Here is a 14,419-nt window from a genome sequence, read left to right on the forward strand (position 1 = left end):
TCACAATTTATAGCTACAGCTGAAATAAACTTCATAATTTAATGAAAATTAAAAAATCTAATAATTGGACATAAAATAATATCTTTAAATTGTATTGTAACCATCACAATTTATACAGAATGTAATCCAAACATCGATTTTTTTTTAAATTTAGAAAAGGGCGGAGTCGTTTACTTCATCTCTTTCTTTATAAAAGAGAATGAAAGGGATGGCAATATTTTCGGTCATAAACATGTTACAGAGTGCTTGTAATATGTTTAAAACTATAGTTCCTTACGCTCTAGTATCATAAGAGCGTTGTATTTCTTGTGTGCTTGTAGAGGCATTGGCTTTTACTCATAAAGCCACAGTTTGCATGTATCTCTGTAATCCGAACATAGTCTAAGAGCTAGCCCCTAGCATAGTGTAGCCAATTCTTTATAGACTTAAACTTTAACACTAGTCCATTACACTCTAGTATCATAAGAGCGTTGTATCACTTGTTTGCCTGAAAAGGCATTGGCTCTCAGTCATAAAGCCACATTTCGTATATATGAATTATCTTCGTAATCCGAACATAGTCTAAGAGCTTGCTCCTCGCATAGTGAAGCCAATTCTTTAGACCACTCTTCTAGTATAACAGCGTTTAGTATGGAACGTAGTGCAATGGATTGGTTCCAGTACTCGTCTTGTGTAAATATAAGTCGTTTGTGTATTATATGTTGGGTATTCTGTAAACTTTGTATATTCTGTGTTGGAGAAGCTAGAATAAAATAATTGATAAATTACATATAAAATTATATTGAATTTTGAACACATTTTTTTAAAATATAATCCAAATTCATTCTTTAACTTAAAAATTTTATATACATGTGATTATTTTTTTTATTTAGAATCTTCTAGAAACAAAATGATCCATCAAAATAATGTAATTTGTCTCCTGTAGACACACTAAATATAGATGTTTAGACTTATGATAAAAAACTTACATGATTGTCGTCTTCCAAACATGTTAGAGAAACTCGATGACAGACTACGTCGCTTGGCCTCTACACGCCTGAACGGAGATTCATCTTGTCGCGTTACGCTCGCCTCTGTACCGCGCTGTGCATCTTTACAAAAGGATTACATAATTATAATTTACGCTAGATTTATTAGAAGCAGTAGAAAAAAGGGTCCACAATTTTATTTTTTGGTTTAATAATTACTATTTTTATTGACACATTTAAAAAGTGGAAATGGAAAAAGTTTTTATGCATCGAGAGCGCTAAAAGACATGCATATATCGATTGTCTGTAAAGTAAATCAATAAATAAATAATGACATAACAAATTCGATGCGTTTTAGCATTTAAAGTGTTAATCTCAAGGTTAACTAATTCTCATATGATTTTTGGTCTGAAAAAGGTAAGGGTTAGGTAACGTTTTTTTTTAATACTCACTGTCGTCATTCTTATGTACCCTGGATCTCAGCAGCGCCATTTCGCGTTGCACGAGGTAGACCCGCGCCTTGTCCACCAGCTGGTCTTTGTTCTCTAATCCTTGCGTAAGCTCGTCTACCTCTTCTTTCAATTTGTGGAGAATCTGTAGAGAAAAAATATTTATTTAATAATGCAATATGACGACATGGTGCTGATCTGATGGTGGAGATGGAAGGTGGCCAAAGGAAATTTGCAATAAAACGACACAATCACGTCGAGTTTAAGCTCATTGTCTTCACAATATTTTTCAAAATTTTTACTTCTTATAATTAAAAAAAAATCATAATTAAAGCATGTTTTTTTTTAATTTTTTATAGTGAAATTAAAGAACATATACAATAATGCTAACCACTAAAAATTACGCACTTTACAAAAAAATCAATGTAAGCAACTGACCTGGTACAAAGAAGGCACATTGGGCTGCAACATGTACCCGGGGCAGAGCAGCAGAGAGCTCAGCAGTGGAGTGGGCAGAGACACCAGCTTGGACAGCACGCTCGTCACGCGGCAGTTCACCGTCACCTCTGACTCTAGCAGAGCGGCCGCTTTCCGCAGGAGAATGCTTAACAGTGGGCCTAGAGAGTTAAATAAAAAAAATATTTGTCTGGTCTTTCATACTAAAATCTCTGTTTGTTTTAAATATCGTCATCTCTGTCATTTTCTTTGATGAAATAGAGATAACAATATATTTTAAAAGGCTTTTGGTCTTAGAAGCGAACTGTTAACATCTGAAATCTTTGTTTGAATTTTTACGGGACATTGAGAAGAAGTTAAATGATGCATACATGCAAATTATTGGCTACCTTTTTTCTTAGTAATAAAAATAGATAAATTGTATAATCTTACCGATTATACTTTCGGCACTGGCCCGCCAGCACCTAAAAGAAGCAGCATCAGAGTCATATTCCCTTCCGTTTCTTTCCTTACTGAAACTCTTCCTGAACGAGTCCTCGGCAAAAGATTCTCCATCTTCTTCTACTCTAAACTTAAAGCTATCATATCCACTACTCTCTCCATTGGACGTTAGACTATCACGGTCTTTGCTCTCAGTACTTTGATGATCATTTGACTCTGTAACGTTTTTTGGACTTTCAGTATCTTCTAGAAGTGACGTCAGACTATGTGGTTCTTTATCTGGTGTTCCGCTTGTCTTTAATGTATCATATCCACTGGTACAGATAGAAATAAGGCTGTCTTGCTCCTTCCCAGCTGTATGCCCATCTATCTCTTTCAGATCTTTAGTGTTGTTGTTCGTTTCGCGTTTAGGTGACGATATTGTATCGTATTTTGAGCTCCAGTTTGTGCAAGCGATAGTTCGAGATACGATTTCGAAGCGAGCGTGGCAGAGGTAAGCGTGATAGTTACCGTACAGTGTTTCGTGTGGATTCTAAAATTAGACAAAAAGTTTCAGAGAATTTTTTTCTATTAATTGTAAAGAAATGTGAAGCAAACATAATGAAGTTTACTTGCACTTTGATAAGATTGAGGTATTGGTAGAAATGATAAAGCAAAAAAAAAGTAGTTTAAGGTAAAGGTCAAATCAGTATAACTTACCCCATAATCAAAATTTACTTCTTGAACTAGACTATTCATGGCTATATCACCATGTACTCCATTGATTCTTCGATCTTCATCATCTTTTCTAAAATCCAGTACCCTTTTACCGGTCAACGCAAGCTCGTTCACCCACGCCCTGGTCTTCTCCAGTGGTCTCATACAGCATTTCGGAGTAAGATCTAAGAATGCTACAGCTGCGTCCATATAAAGTGTAGGATCGGCAATTCTATGTTTATACGTAGCTATGAGATGATGGCCGTTTAGAAGATATTTGTATATTAGTTCTAATATCACATCCTCGCAGTTCAAATCTATTAGCGTCTCTATTAATGATAGCGTGATGAGTGACAGCTGAAATAAAGGAATGATATATTTAAAAAACTTTTCCAAAAATTGTCGTTGGTCCTGTAATAATGAAGGATTTTCACTTGACATCTAGATTTCTTTTTTTTATATCATATGGTAGCATACGACCGAGCGGCCACCTGAAATCGTTGAAATAGCGAAGTGGCCGTTGCCCATAGGCATACGCAATTGCATATGCGTTGCCTACCTTTAATCGACGGAGGGAAGGATGCACAGAGAGAAAACATTTTCCCTTCCCATGTATCCTCTCAACCGGAAAGTCCTCTTTCACTTCCCATCCTATCCTTATAAGGAAAAGGGTGGGAAGGGAAAGAGGACTAAATTAGGCCTCCGGAACGAACACTCATCACACGCGGAATAGCTTCCACTTGACGCCTGTTTTCTGTGTGGTCGTGGTATTTCACCGAGTGAGCCGGGACAATTCGTGCGAAGATGTTAAAGCGGGCTCTTACGTATGTCTATGGGCAACGGTCAGTCAGGTCAGTTCAGGCGGCCACTCGCTCGTTTGACATCTTATTTTATATAAAAAAAAAATCATCCTCAATTGCAGATGCGTACCTTTAATCGACAGAGAACGGGACGCACAGAAAAAGGATATATCCCATTCCTATGCGTATATGGATAGGGACTCTGTCTAATCCAATTCCCCTTCCCAACCTTTCCTTATAAGAAGGGAACTAAAATTAGGCTTCCGACATGTAGTCCGCAGTAAATTTGACTTACTTGTGAATTCCCCTCCAGTCTAGTGAGCAGTACATCGATGAGGGTGACGCCATCATACTGGTATGCGAAGAGGAAGCGCAGCACAGCACGCAGCAGTCCGCCGGGGGTAGCACTGCGCAGCGCCAGCTCGAGGTACGCCAGCGCGGCCGCTCGCTCGCCCGCACCGCTCTGCAAGTCGCCCGCTCTCGTCTACGGTCCCGCGGTGTTAGTTGGACTCATGGGTGGATTTATGGAAATACGACCCTATCTCTTTGTATTAAGATTTGATTTTTAAGAATTTTGATAATCGAAAACAGTTAAAGTGAATTAAACTCTAATTCAAAGTCATACGACGTTAATTTGTTTGGTCAGTACTAGCTTGATATACTTATTTTTGTTTCGTATGTCATTCAGATAATGTAATTTGAACTTTATAGTTTAAACATAAGACGTAAAATTGCCTAAATTTCTTGTCTCCATGAAAAAAGGTTTACTGAAAGCAATTTTCTGCAATTGTTAGTTAATCTGTGGTAGATGCACGTGCCAATTGTCTTTTATATTTTATATGCTTTTGAATAATAAATACGTCGTATGAAAACAGCATATTTAGCAAGCCATGGACCACACCAATGTGCTTCTCCAAACCTCCCGGTGCAAGCCCAATGTAAACCCGATCGAACCACACGCATGAAACCAACAACATATAAAACACATTTGTACATTTCATACTATATAATAATATAATATATAATAATAAAAAATACTATATTGAGGTGATAAAAAAGTTAAAGCGACATACTTCAAAGTCAAAGTTCAAATACTTATGTATTTATTTGGAAAAATAGTTCATTATTTACTGATACGTGATGTTAAAGTAAATAAAAATGTACAAATGTATCTTATGTAAACATAACTTAAATCTATTATTGTACATAAATATGTATATAATACGTAGATGTAATATTCAATAGAACCTGGATGAAAACAGTCAAAATATACACATAAATAAAAATAATAATTAGTTAACATCTTATAAAGCTAGGAAATATATTTTTCAACTTGCATATTCAAGTAACATTTAAAAAAAAACAACAAGAAGACAGATAATAGAGTGTTACAAATAAAATACGATATAAATTTTAATTGAAGCATCAATAGCCTAATGGTTAAGGGTTTTCAATCACGTAGTCAAGGGTTTGAATCCCGGCATTCCACTTCTCGTGAATCGTCCTAGTACATACAGCTTAGTTGGAATTAACAAAATATTTTTATGATAAAAAAATTCAAACTTGCAATCAAACAAACACACAATTGAATGTAGCAAATTGTTTGGCATTCAAATGACAAAGCAATGATGTCCACATCACCTGCAATACAGAAATCACATGAGAAAGACAGCATTTGTTAATGAAAGTCGCAAACCACTCGCAAACATGTATCCATTATTGTGTGTTTTCACTGACGAAACACTTCATCGACATGTTAATTGAAGGGCGCTCGCTCGTTTGCCACCTTATGATATAAAAAAACCCGGCTATTTTAGTCGCTAAGTAGACTTACACAATACCATGTCATAGAGGTTCGTAAACAGCTCGTCGTTGACATTTCTATACTTCATCGCCAAACTAGTAGCTACCTGGAGGACTAAACAAAGTGTATTCGCTCCGAAGCGATTCCATAACTAATTTCAAAAAGTGCGACAATCAAATGGCTTGTCGAAAGATATTAAGTTTCATACATTTTTGAAGTTCGATATTGAATCGCTTCGCAGCGAATCCACTTTGTCTAGCCCTGCGATTTTCAAGATGGCGGAGAAAATCTGTACTGTTGAAATGTAGTCGCTATACTACCGGGAATAGACGACTCAAGTCGCCGATTCAACTTTGTGTGTACAATACGCACGCGACGTGCTACACGCGACGCAAAGATGTAACATTAGTTTTGAAGATGTACGTTGCTTTGTGTAAGAAGGGCCTTAGAAATGATTCAATTCCATCAATAATGGATACATATCTGATATAGAAATAGCATCAAACTGTTATCACATGATGACCCGTTACCTTAACCGAGGAAGTTACCTGTAGCAGCGCTGGCCCCATCACCGGTACCAGGAAGCCCTGATGAAGAAGATCCAACAGTTCCTTCTTGATAGATGGGTGGGCGACCTGAACAACAAGTAAATAAACACTAAATAAAAAATGCAATATCTACGAAAATCTGACCTTGACATTTTCACCTTAACAAACTTATAAAAACACCAGCTTTTGCCGTTTAATATTAATTTTCAATAATACTAACTTCAGCCACAGCATTACAGAACTCGAGGGAATCAATGAAGAGTGTCAGTTTGTGCATCTGCTTGAGGTCGTCGGGAGTGAGGCGATCTATCTTGTCGTTGAGAGTTCGCGGCAACAAGGAATACAGGCCGCTTAGTCCTGGGAAAGAAAATTACTTTATCCGCCTCGAAGGACCATGCTACTAAATCTATTATTTCAATGTTAATAAGCTTAGAGTTATAGTTTTCTTAAGTGTACTATTATTTTACTTTACAGGATAAAATAAAAGTCACAAAATCATTGGACATTCTGCAAATATCAAAAAGCCTAGCAATTAATAAATATTATGCAGATGAATATATTAAGGGACAAGAAAATGACTATAAAATAGCTCTAGTTTGTGTTTAGAATATGTTGGTTACCTGTAGCGAGCACTGGGCACGTGTTCCCTGCGAGCATGCAATGTGCCAGGGGCGGACAGCGGGCAGACATTTTGGCACAAAGAAGTAACGCATCTCGTGATGCCGACCCTGTCGCACCTTCCCGGTGTACGGTAGATAGAAGGAGTCGTCCTATTATAAACCTATAATATAAATCGATAATTCAGTATGTTTCGACAATATTTAAGAAACTATGGACGTTTCAAATTAAAGATACGAATTAGTCAAAATTATGAATAATTTGTAACCGTTGGTTTCTGAGACTTAAACCTTTTTGACAAAACAGAGGTAACAATATATTTTGAAGAAGGATTTTGGTCTCGGAAATCCACTGTAAATGTGGTTTATGTGTTCGTAGTGTGTATGTTAGTTGTTACTTACTCTGCTTGCGATCCGTTCTGTGTGTGCGTCATGAGAAAGAACAGATCTATGAATTTCATATTCTGCATCAAGACAACACATAGTTGATTCAGCACAGACACCAGCTGACCTGGAACATGTACATGGTTCATTGTATTTGGTACGATATTCATTCTAACAACCTAAGACTTTAAGTGCTAAATTGCTTGTCTTTCAATTTATCTTACTAATATGATTTATGGATGGCTGTTTATTACAAGGTATCTACAGAACGGCTCAACGGATCTTGATGTAATTTGCCTCAGATGTAGAACATAGTCTAGAAGAACTAAGGTACTGAATACCGCGCGGACGTAGTCGTGGATGACAGCTAGTATTATTATAAAAATGCAACAAAATGAGCTTACTTATACTTACTTTCAAGGTTTTTCGGTGGTAAATCGTTTCTAAATCCGCTTAAAAGTTTGAGAAGCGGTCGAAGGAATGGCTCCGCGGCTATCACCTGCGAAATATAAGTCACAGTGGTAGAGCCCGCTTTACTTCTTCGCACGAATTGTCCCGGCTCGCCCGATGAAGTACCACGACCACACAGAAGACAGGCGTCAAGTGGAAGCAATTCCGCGTTTCGTCTGATGAGTGTGCTTCGCGGAGGCCTAATTAAGTCCTCTTTTCCTTCCCACCCTTTGTGGTGTGGCCCACGAAGTGGAAGTGAACTTTCCGGATGAGAGGATGCATGGAAAAAGAAAATATTCTTTGTGTGCATCCTCTCCTCCGTTGATTAAAGGTAGGCAACGCATTTGCGTATGTCTATGGGCAACGGTCACTTCGCTATTTCAGCGATTTTAGGTGGCCGCTCGCTCGTTTGCCACCTTATGGTATAAAAAAAAAAGTCTAACAAATTGGTAACGTATAAAGTTAAGTAAAGAAGAACATTTATATACCTGTGAACCATAGTGACTGACAAGATTCCCGAACAACTTGAGTTGTTCTAGACGCACTGCATTTTCGTACCTGCAACATAGACAAACATATAAAAAATGTCTACATGTTATCTGTCTTGTTTTAAAATCGTAATAATAGTTTAACCTTAAAAATAGATTATACTAAATTATATAATTACTAGCGGTCGGCCGCGACTCCGTCCGCACAGGATTAAAAAATAACATACTTATTAGCCTATGTGTTGTACCAGACTATGTTTTATATTTATGCCAAATGTCATCAAGATCCGTTCAGGCGTTCTGGAGATAATATAAAATTAGTAAGATTTGTACAAAATTTTATCCTTAACACGTTAGCTGCCATGACAAGCTAATGTTTCAATCAGGCCGTGTCGGACTATATGTCCGACAAGCCATACTTCCATTCATATGTAAATAATAAGTATATGAGCAATGTAAATAAGGTATTACTATATTTTTACGTGTTTTTTACCAAATTTAAAAATAAATATTTAAGTCTTATTTTTTAATGGCGCGAAAAGTACTTGAAATATAGCCAAAGATCCGATGCTTTTGGCAAACATAGATAAACAGAGTCAGTTTATAAATGAGGATATCGGAGATGGAATTATATTACAAAGGTGAGCAGTCATTGACGAGACAAAAACAGCACGTGATGTAAACATTGGAAAAAGATATTATGTAAACATCATACAAATGGTCATGACCAAATGAACGATGATTCTTGAGTCATATATTTATTAGTTGCTGTTCTCAGTTGCGCGTACAAACAATTTCACATAACTTTACCTACACTAATTTCAAAGAGGAAAGATTTATATTGAAGTATGTTTGTGATGAATAAATTCAATACTACTGTCGAGATTATTAAAATTTTGTCGCTACTGGCAGTCGCCCGCGACTCCGGCCGCGCGTTATAAAAGAAACTTAATTAGTAGCCTATGTGTTCTTCCAGACTATGTTCTACATCTGTGCCAAATTTCACCGAGATACCTTCAAACAAACATCCATCCATTCATCCAAATATTCACATTTATAATATGAGTAAGAAGTAAAAAGTAAGATTGTTATAAACCGTAAAATAAATGATAGATATTAAAACTTATGCCTCTTGACAGACTTTTAAGTCTAAATTGCGTGTTCGAAATACAAAAATGTCATACAAAACAAAATCTCTGTTGGTTGTTTGCATGAGTATTGTACGGTTACGGAATGACAATCATCAACAATGTATCAATGGTATTTGGCGATGTGCCATGAGCTATTATGAAAGGTAGGAATTCGTACAGTTTTCCTAAACATTCTCTGACACGTATATAATGTTATCTTATAAGAAAAACCATTAATAGTATATATGCAAATTAAACAGTTCAAGATTTATTAGTCAACTAGCTGTCGCCCGCGATTCCATCCGCGGCGTCCTACATCTATGCCAAATTTAATCAAGATCCATGCAGCCGTTCTGTAGATACCTTCTACCAAACATCCATCTAAACATTCGCATTTAGTAAGAAGTTTATTACTTTTATTTTATTAGTATAAGTTATCTGTAAAAATGGAATATTGCTATAAAATTCAACTGTTATTTAACTAAAAAAAGTTCCCATTTATGAACAGCAAAAATAGCAGTTTAACTACCTGTAGATTATTTTATATCTGGCAACCTTTATTAATTACCTTCTTTGTGCTACTAGAAGTGATAAGGTAAATGAAACGATGACGCATTTGTTGCAATGATAATATTATTTGTTCCGATCTCATTGAAGCGTTATCGGATAACAGATAATTAATATCATTCTAAAGAATTAATTTAATACCGGAATGCTACTGATAAGTACATATTTTTTTTAATTTATTTTTTGTTTACTATTAGCAAATTATTTTATCAATAAAAGTATATACTCGGTACGAAGATTTTATTTTCAATAGACATATTTTCTAACTCGCCTGCAAGTTCGCGCGGAATTAAAAATAAAACATAATAAGTAGCCTGTGTCCTTTCAGACTATGCTCTACATCTACGACTTAATCCAGATCTATGCAGCCGTTCTTGATATAACTTTTCAACAAGTATTCATCCATTAAAATTTTGGCATTTATAATATATATATATTTCTTTTTGTAAAAATTAGCTTGAGACATTATAGAAACGACGATTTAAATAAACATGTTTTTAATTACAAAGACAATGTTTTCTAAACTTTACAAAATGTACTAATTAACCATACTGTAGTTATATAAATTATCGTGTTATCATCACTTCTAATTATATATTTAGCACTTTTCCAATGGTATCGATTGTATGAATCACGCAGGAAACGGAAACTGCATGGTTGTTTGCCGACCTAGTTTGTGCGTTTTAGTTTCTAAAATAGTGAAAAAAATCGTATCGTAAATTTAATATTTGCTACTAATATAAATGCGAATATTTAGATGGATGGATGGATGTTGAACGGCTGCACGGATCTCCATATTGGCATTTTCAATTTGGCATACATAAAGAATATAGTCTGGAAGAACACATAGGCTACTAAGTTTTTTTTTTAATTCAGAGCGGACGGCGTCGCGGTCGACAGCTAATAATACGTTAATGCTATCGTAAGATTGTTTATTGCTTTACATCGCATTGTAAAATCTTGACTCATTAAATGATTTTATTAATTTCGTTAAAACAAAAATAATAGCTATAATTTAAATCACCAAGTGGACTACTACAATCCCAATTTTTTTATTATTATTGATAAAGTAATGATTAACTTTTTATAGGTTATATTAAATGCCGCTTTCCATGATGTCATCTCCTTAGTATTCACCGTTTCAAGGATATACGTAATCGAAACAGAAAAAAGATAGCTTGTCGAATTTAGGCATTAACTAAAACTAGTTATTTAATAGTAAATACGTTATTATATTAGAATTTAAAGTGGTAGCTTAAATGTAAAAACATAAAAATGGATAGATGGATGTTTGTTAGGAGGTATCTCCGGAACTGCTTAACCGATGTTGATGAAATTTAGCATACATGTAGAAAATAGTCTGGAGACATAGGCTTTTTTCTTAATTTAGCGCGAATGGAGACGCTTGCGACAGCTAGATGATTTATAACCGACAGACCGATTTATGGCGACAGCTAGATGCGGAAGTACAGTATTACACTATTCAAAGACAATATCCTTGACTATAAGATGAAACTTTAGTATTCGTTCTACAACACTAGACTGACCTTTGTATAAAGGTCAATAAGATCTGTACATACTAACAAATGATATAAACACTAAACTAACATTTGCAATATACCAAATAATATATACTAAATAAAATTTCCCAAGATGTAAGGAAAAGTGGCTTAATTCTTTGTAATACTAAAAACCTCACAAATGAAAAGTCTACTATTCTAGAATCTACTTAATGTTTAGTTTATCAAGAATTTATTAAGACAATGACAAAGTATTCATAGCCCCTTTTTCCACTAAGCGGATAACAACTTTCTAAGTATATAAGTTTTATGTCCCATTTCCACTAGCATGGCTAAACTAAAAGGATCATACGATTGGTGTAGGAATACTCACTTACTTTTTAAATTTAAAATATTATATGTGCACTTACTTGCCAGTACATATTGCCCATTCATATAATTTATCGAGCAAGTTCTCACTAAGTAGGTACTCGAGACAGGCTGCGGGGTGTGTGTTGGGTGAGAACTGACGTGCTCTCGCCTCCAGCACCAATAGTGTTGTCAGCTGTTCCAGATGGTTCACCACTCCCAACACATCGTCGTGAAGATGTTGCGGCTGGAGGGTTACAATTAATTAATCAGGGCACACAAAGAAAGTCATACAATGTTTACAGTTTTAGACATAACTATCTGTCGCCGACAACTCCGTCAGTGCAGAATTAAAAATAAATTTAATAAGTTGCCTATATGTTATTCAAAATTATGTTCTACATGCATGCCAAATTTCAGCGAGATCACTGCAGCCATTCCAGATATACCTTCAAATAAAAATCCAAACATCCATCCATTCAACCATCTAAACATTCATATTTATATTATATAGTAAGATCTAGTAATTAAATAATACAAAAAAGAAAATCCTGTCTGATTGTATGCCTATTATATAATAAGTAGAATAACAAGAATCCAATCATAACACAAATTGTTTAAACTACAAGAAATCACATACATAAAAACAAAGACACAGGGCGAAAAAACTGGCCTCTCATCAGTCATGTAAATAATAAAGATAAATCTGAATATGGCAGTTCTTTTTTTTACCTGAGACTTAAGTATGATATCATGAGCTTGCTGCCAATGCTTGCAGAAGGAGTTATAGCATGCATTTGGCTCATAGTCATGCCGAGGGTCCAATGTCCTGGACAGCTGCCGTGCAAATGACAGTGACGTCGTCCGTAACCAGCTCATCTTGACCTTAGATCATTTTACCATCTGTAATGATCACAAACATAATTAATATTCCACTCTTATATTGGTGAAGGCTACAAAGCATAATTTTTTTCTAGTTTTTCACTGTTTATAGCAATGAAAGTACTAGTGACTGTGATATTTTTTGGCCGCAGCCTACCACTACCATCAGAGTGTTATGTGTCTCCCCTTTTCATTGTAAAAAAGATAATATATTTTGTATGTGTATTTAGGTAGTGGAAACAGAAAATAAATGTTGATGTAATTTAATATTAATACATAATTTTTTCCTGAGACTTTCAAACATTATGTAAACTAGCTTTAGTAAGTTTATCAACTTTCAAATAAGATAAATTTAAATATCATATAAATTATGAGAATATTAATATTTTTATTACTAACAAAACCAGTTCCAAAAGGATATATTAATTAAATTTCCTGCTATAAGATACATGTATAACAAAACATATACAATAGTATGTTTTTCAGGAAAGGTGTTCTCATTGAATGTATAGTAATTATTAAATTTTGATGTCTTATGAAAAAGTTTCAATAATAAATCTAAGCAATTTTAAAGAAAATCAGCAAATATGTGTGCAATTAGTTAAAATTCCTGACCATCCCCATATATATGGACTTTCACTATTGACATGGTACATAGGAATCACTTTATTGCAAATTAATAGTCTTGGAAAATCTGATATACGTGTGAAAAGTCAGACAATGCCTTGATGTTGGTGAAACTGCATTCATATCAATTGTGCAATATCAAACCAGTACTTTTACCTTATCAAATTATCGTATAGTTCAGATTAAAGAGGATAGCTTTAGGGTTATTGAAAAGTGAGATATTATTCAAGCACTTACAGAACCAAAAGTGCATATGTTATATACATTAATATTGAACCTTGACATTCGAAGTACAACTTCTCACAAAACTAGTTAGAAAACAATAACATTAGTTAAAAAGATACGCTTAAAATCTACAATATGATGGAAAATACAAATGCATACGTTCAGGAAGTTTCTTGAGTCGAAAATAGATACAGCAAGCCACAAAATAAACCACTAAGGTTACATGATACGCAATACTACGGAGACAATTATGTCACCCGCCACTTCAAAGAGCCTTCATTGAATCACTTTTTAATGTTTGCCACTGAATAAGTAACACAGTTATAGATTTTTTATAACTTTTAAGTTATCGAGTAGGAACCATTGAAAAACTATTAAGTTTTGCATAAAAAATGCAAAACAACCACGCACGACAACTTGACAAATGACACAAACAACATTATCAAAGAGCATATAAAATAGACATGACAACACTGACTGCTGACTAGAGTAGATGTAAAAAATGATATTCTTGAAGCTTGCCACTTTATTTATTAACCTACTATTTTGTTCAAAAGTATATCTGTGTTTGGGTAGAGAAAGGATCAAATTGCGTTTTTGAAAGGCATTAGGCAAAAAAAAGTTTCGAAAAGCTGTAAGTCCGATGTTCCCCTAGCGTGACTGCATGAACACATGCATGCAACTGCTATTTAAGTTACTAATTAATGTACATTTAACTTGGTCCACGATGCCAAAGTCGAAGTTATTTTATGGTTCGTTTTACTTGAGTATGCACTTATTTGTGTTTTTAGCATTTTAATTATCATCGTCTACCTATAGCCACTCGTGGAGATAAATCTTTTCCAATGTCTACCGTTTAATAATAACGTAATTAGTATTAATTTTATAATTAATGCTTTTAATACTATATTCTATAAATGATATACACTTTTGATTTTAGTGGAGGCTAAAAAATTATTAATAAAATAAAGGATTAATATCAATTAACCATCTATAAAAAAACAGTGACATTTTTCTTT

General features: G+C 34.7%; 1 protein-coding gene across 2 annotated transcripts; it reads right to left on the reverse strand.

Moving 5' to 3' along the window:
- Positions 1 to 223: 223 nt before the first annotated feature.
- LOC106116777 (UPF0518 protein GJ17503) lies at positions 224 to 13,823 on the reverse strand. 2 transcript variants are annotated; one of them, XM_013310793.1, is made up of 16 exons: positions 13,560 to 13,823; positions 12,399 to 12,569; positions 11,729 to 11,913; positions 8,102 to 8,171; positions 7,578 to 7,662; positions 7,182 to 7,290; positions 6,783 to 6,943; positions 6,383 to 6,519; positions 6,163 to 6,249; positions 4,106 to 4,273; positions 3,014 to 3,367; positions 2,306 to 2,846; positions 1,856 to 2,034; positions 1,421 to 1,562; positions 969 to 1,091; positions 224 to 742 (listed from the first exon to the last, which is right to left on the reverse strand). In XM_013310793.1, exons 2-16 carry the CDS (start codon positions 12,543 to 12,545, stop codon positions 510 to 512), a joined length of 2,721 nt encoding a protein of 906 aa, XP_013166247.1. In that variant the 5' UTR covers positions 12,546 to 12,569; positions 13,560 to 13,823; the 3' UTR covers positions 224 to 509. The 2 variants fall into 2 exon arrangements, with proteins under 2 accessions (XP_013166247.1, XP_013166246.1); XM_013310792.1 differs by having other exon boundaries at positions 4,106 to 4,294.
- Between the last annotated feature and the right edge of the window lie 596 nt (positions 13,824 to 14,419).

Source organism: Papilio xuthus, unplaced genomic scaffold, assembly GCF_000836235.2.
Source record: "Papilio xuthus unplaced genomic scaffold, Pxut_1.1 DF827714.1, whole genome shotgun sequence".
In the NCBI taxonomy this organism is placed as follows: Eukaryota; Metazoa; Arthropoda; class Insecta; order Lepidoptera; family Papilionidae; genus Papilio; species Papilio xuthus.

What these genes read in the sequence shown, in the direction of transcription:
- LOC106116777 (XM_013310792.1), bottom strand. Translation starts at nt 12,545, where the DNA reads ATGAGCTGGTTACGGACGACGTCACTGTCATTTGCACGGCAGCTGTCC. An exon ending in TGGGCAATATGTACTGGCAA is followed by an intron (nt 8,172 to 11,728) that starts GTAAGTGCACAT and finishes TCTATGTTGCAG; the next exon opens with GTACGAAAATGCAGTGCGTC. An exon ending in GACTGGAGGGGAATTCACAA is followed by an intron (nt 3,368 to 4,105) that starts GTAAGTCAAATT and finishes CCTTTATTTCAG; the next exon opens with CTGTCACTCATCACGCTATC.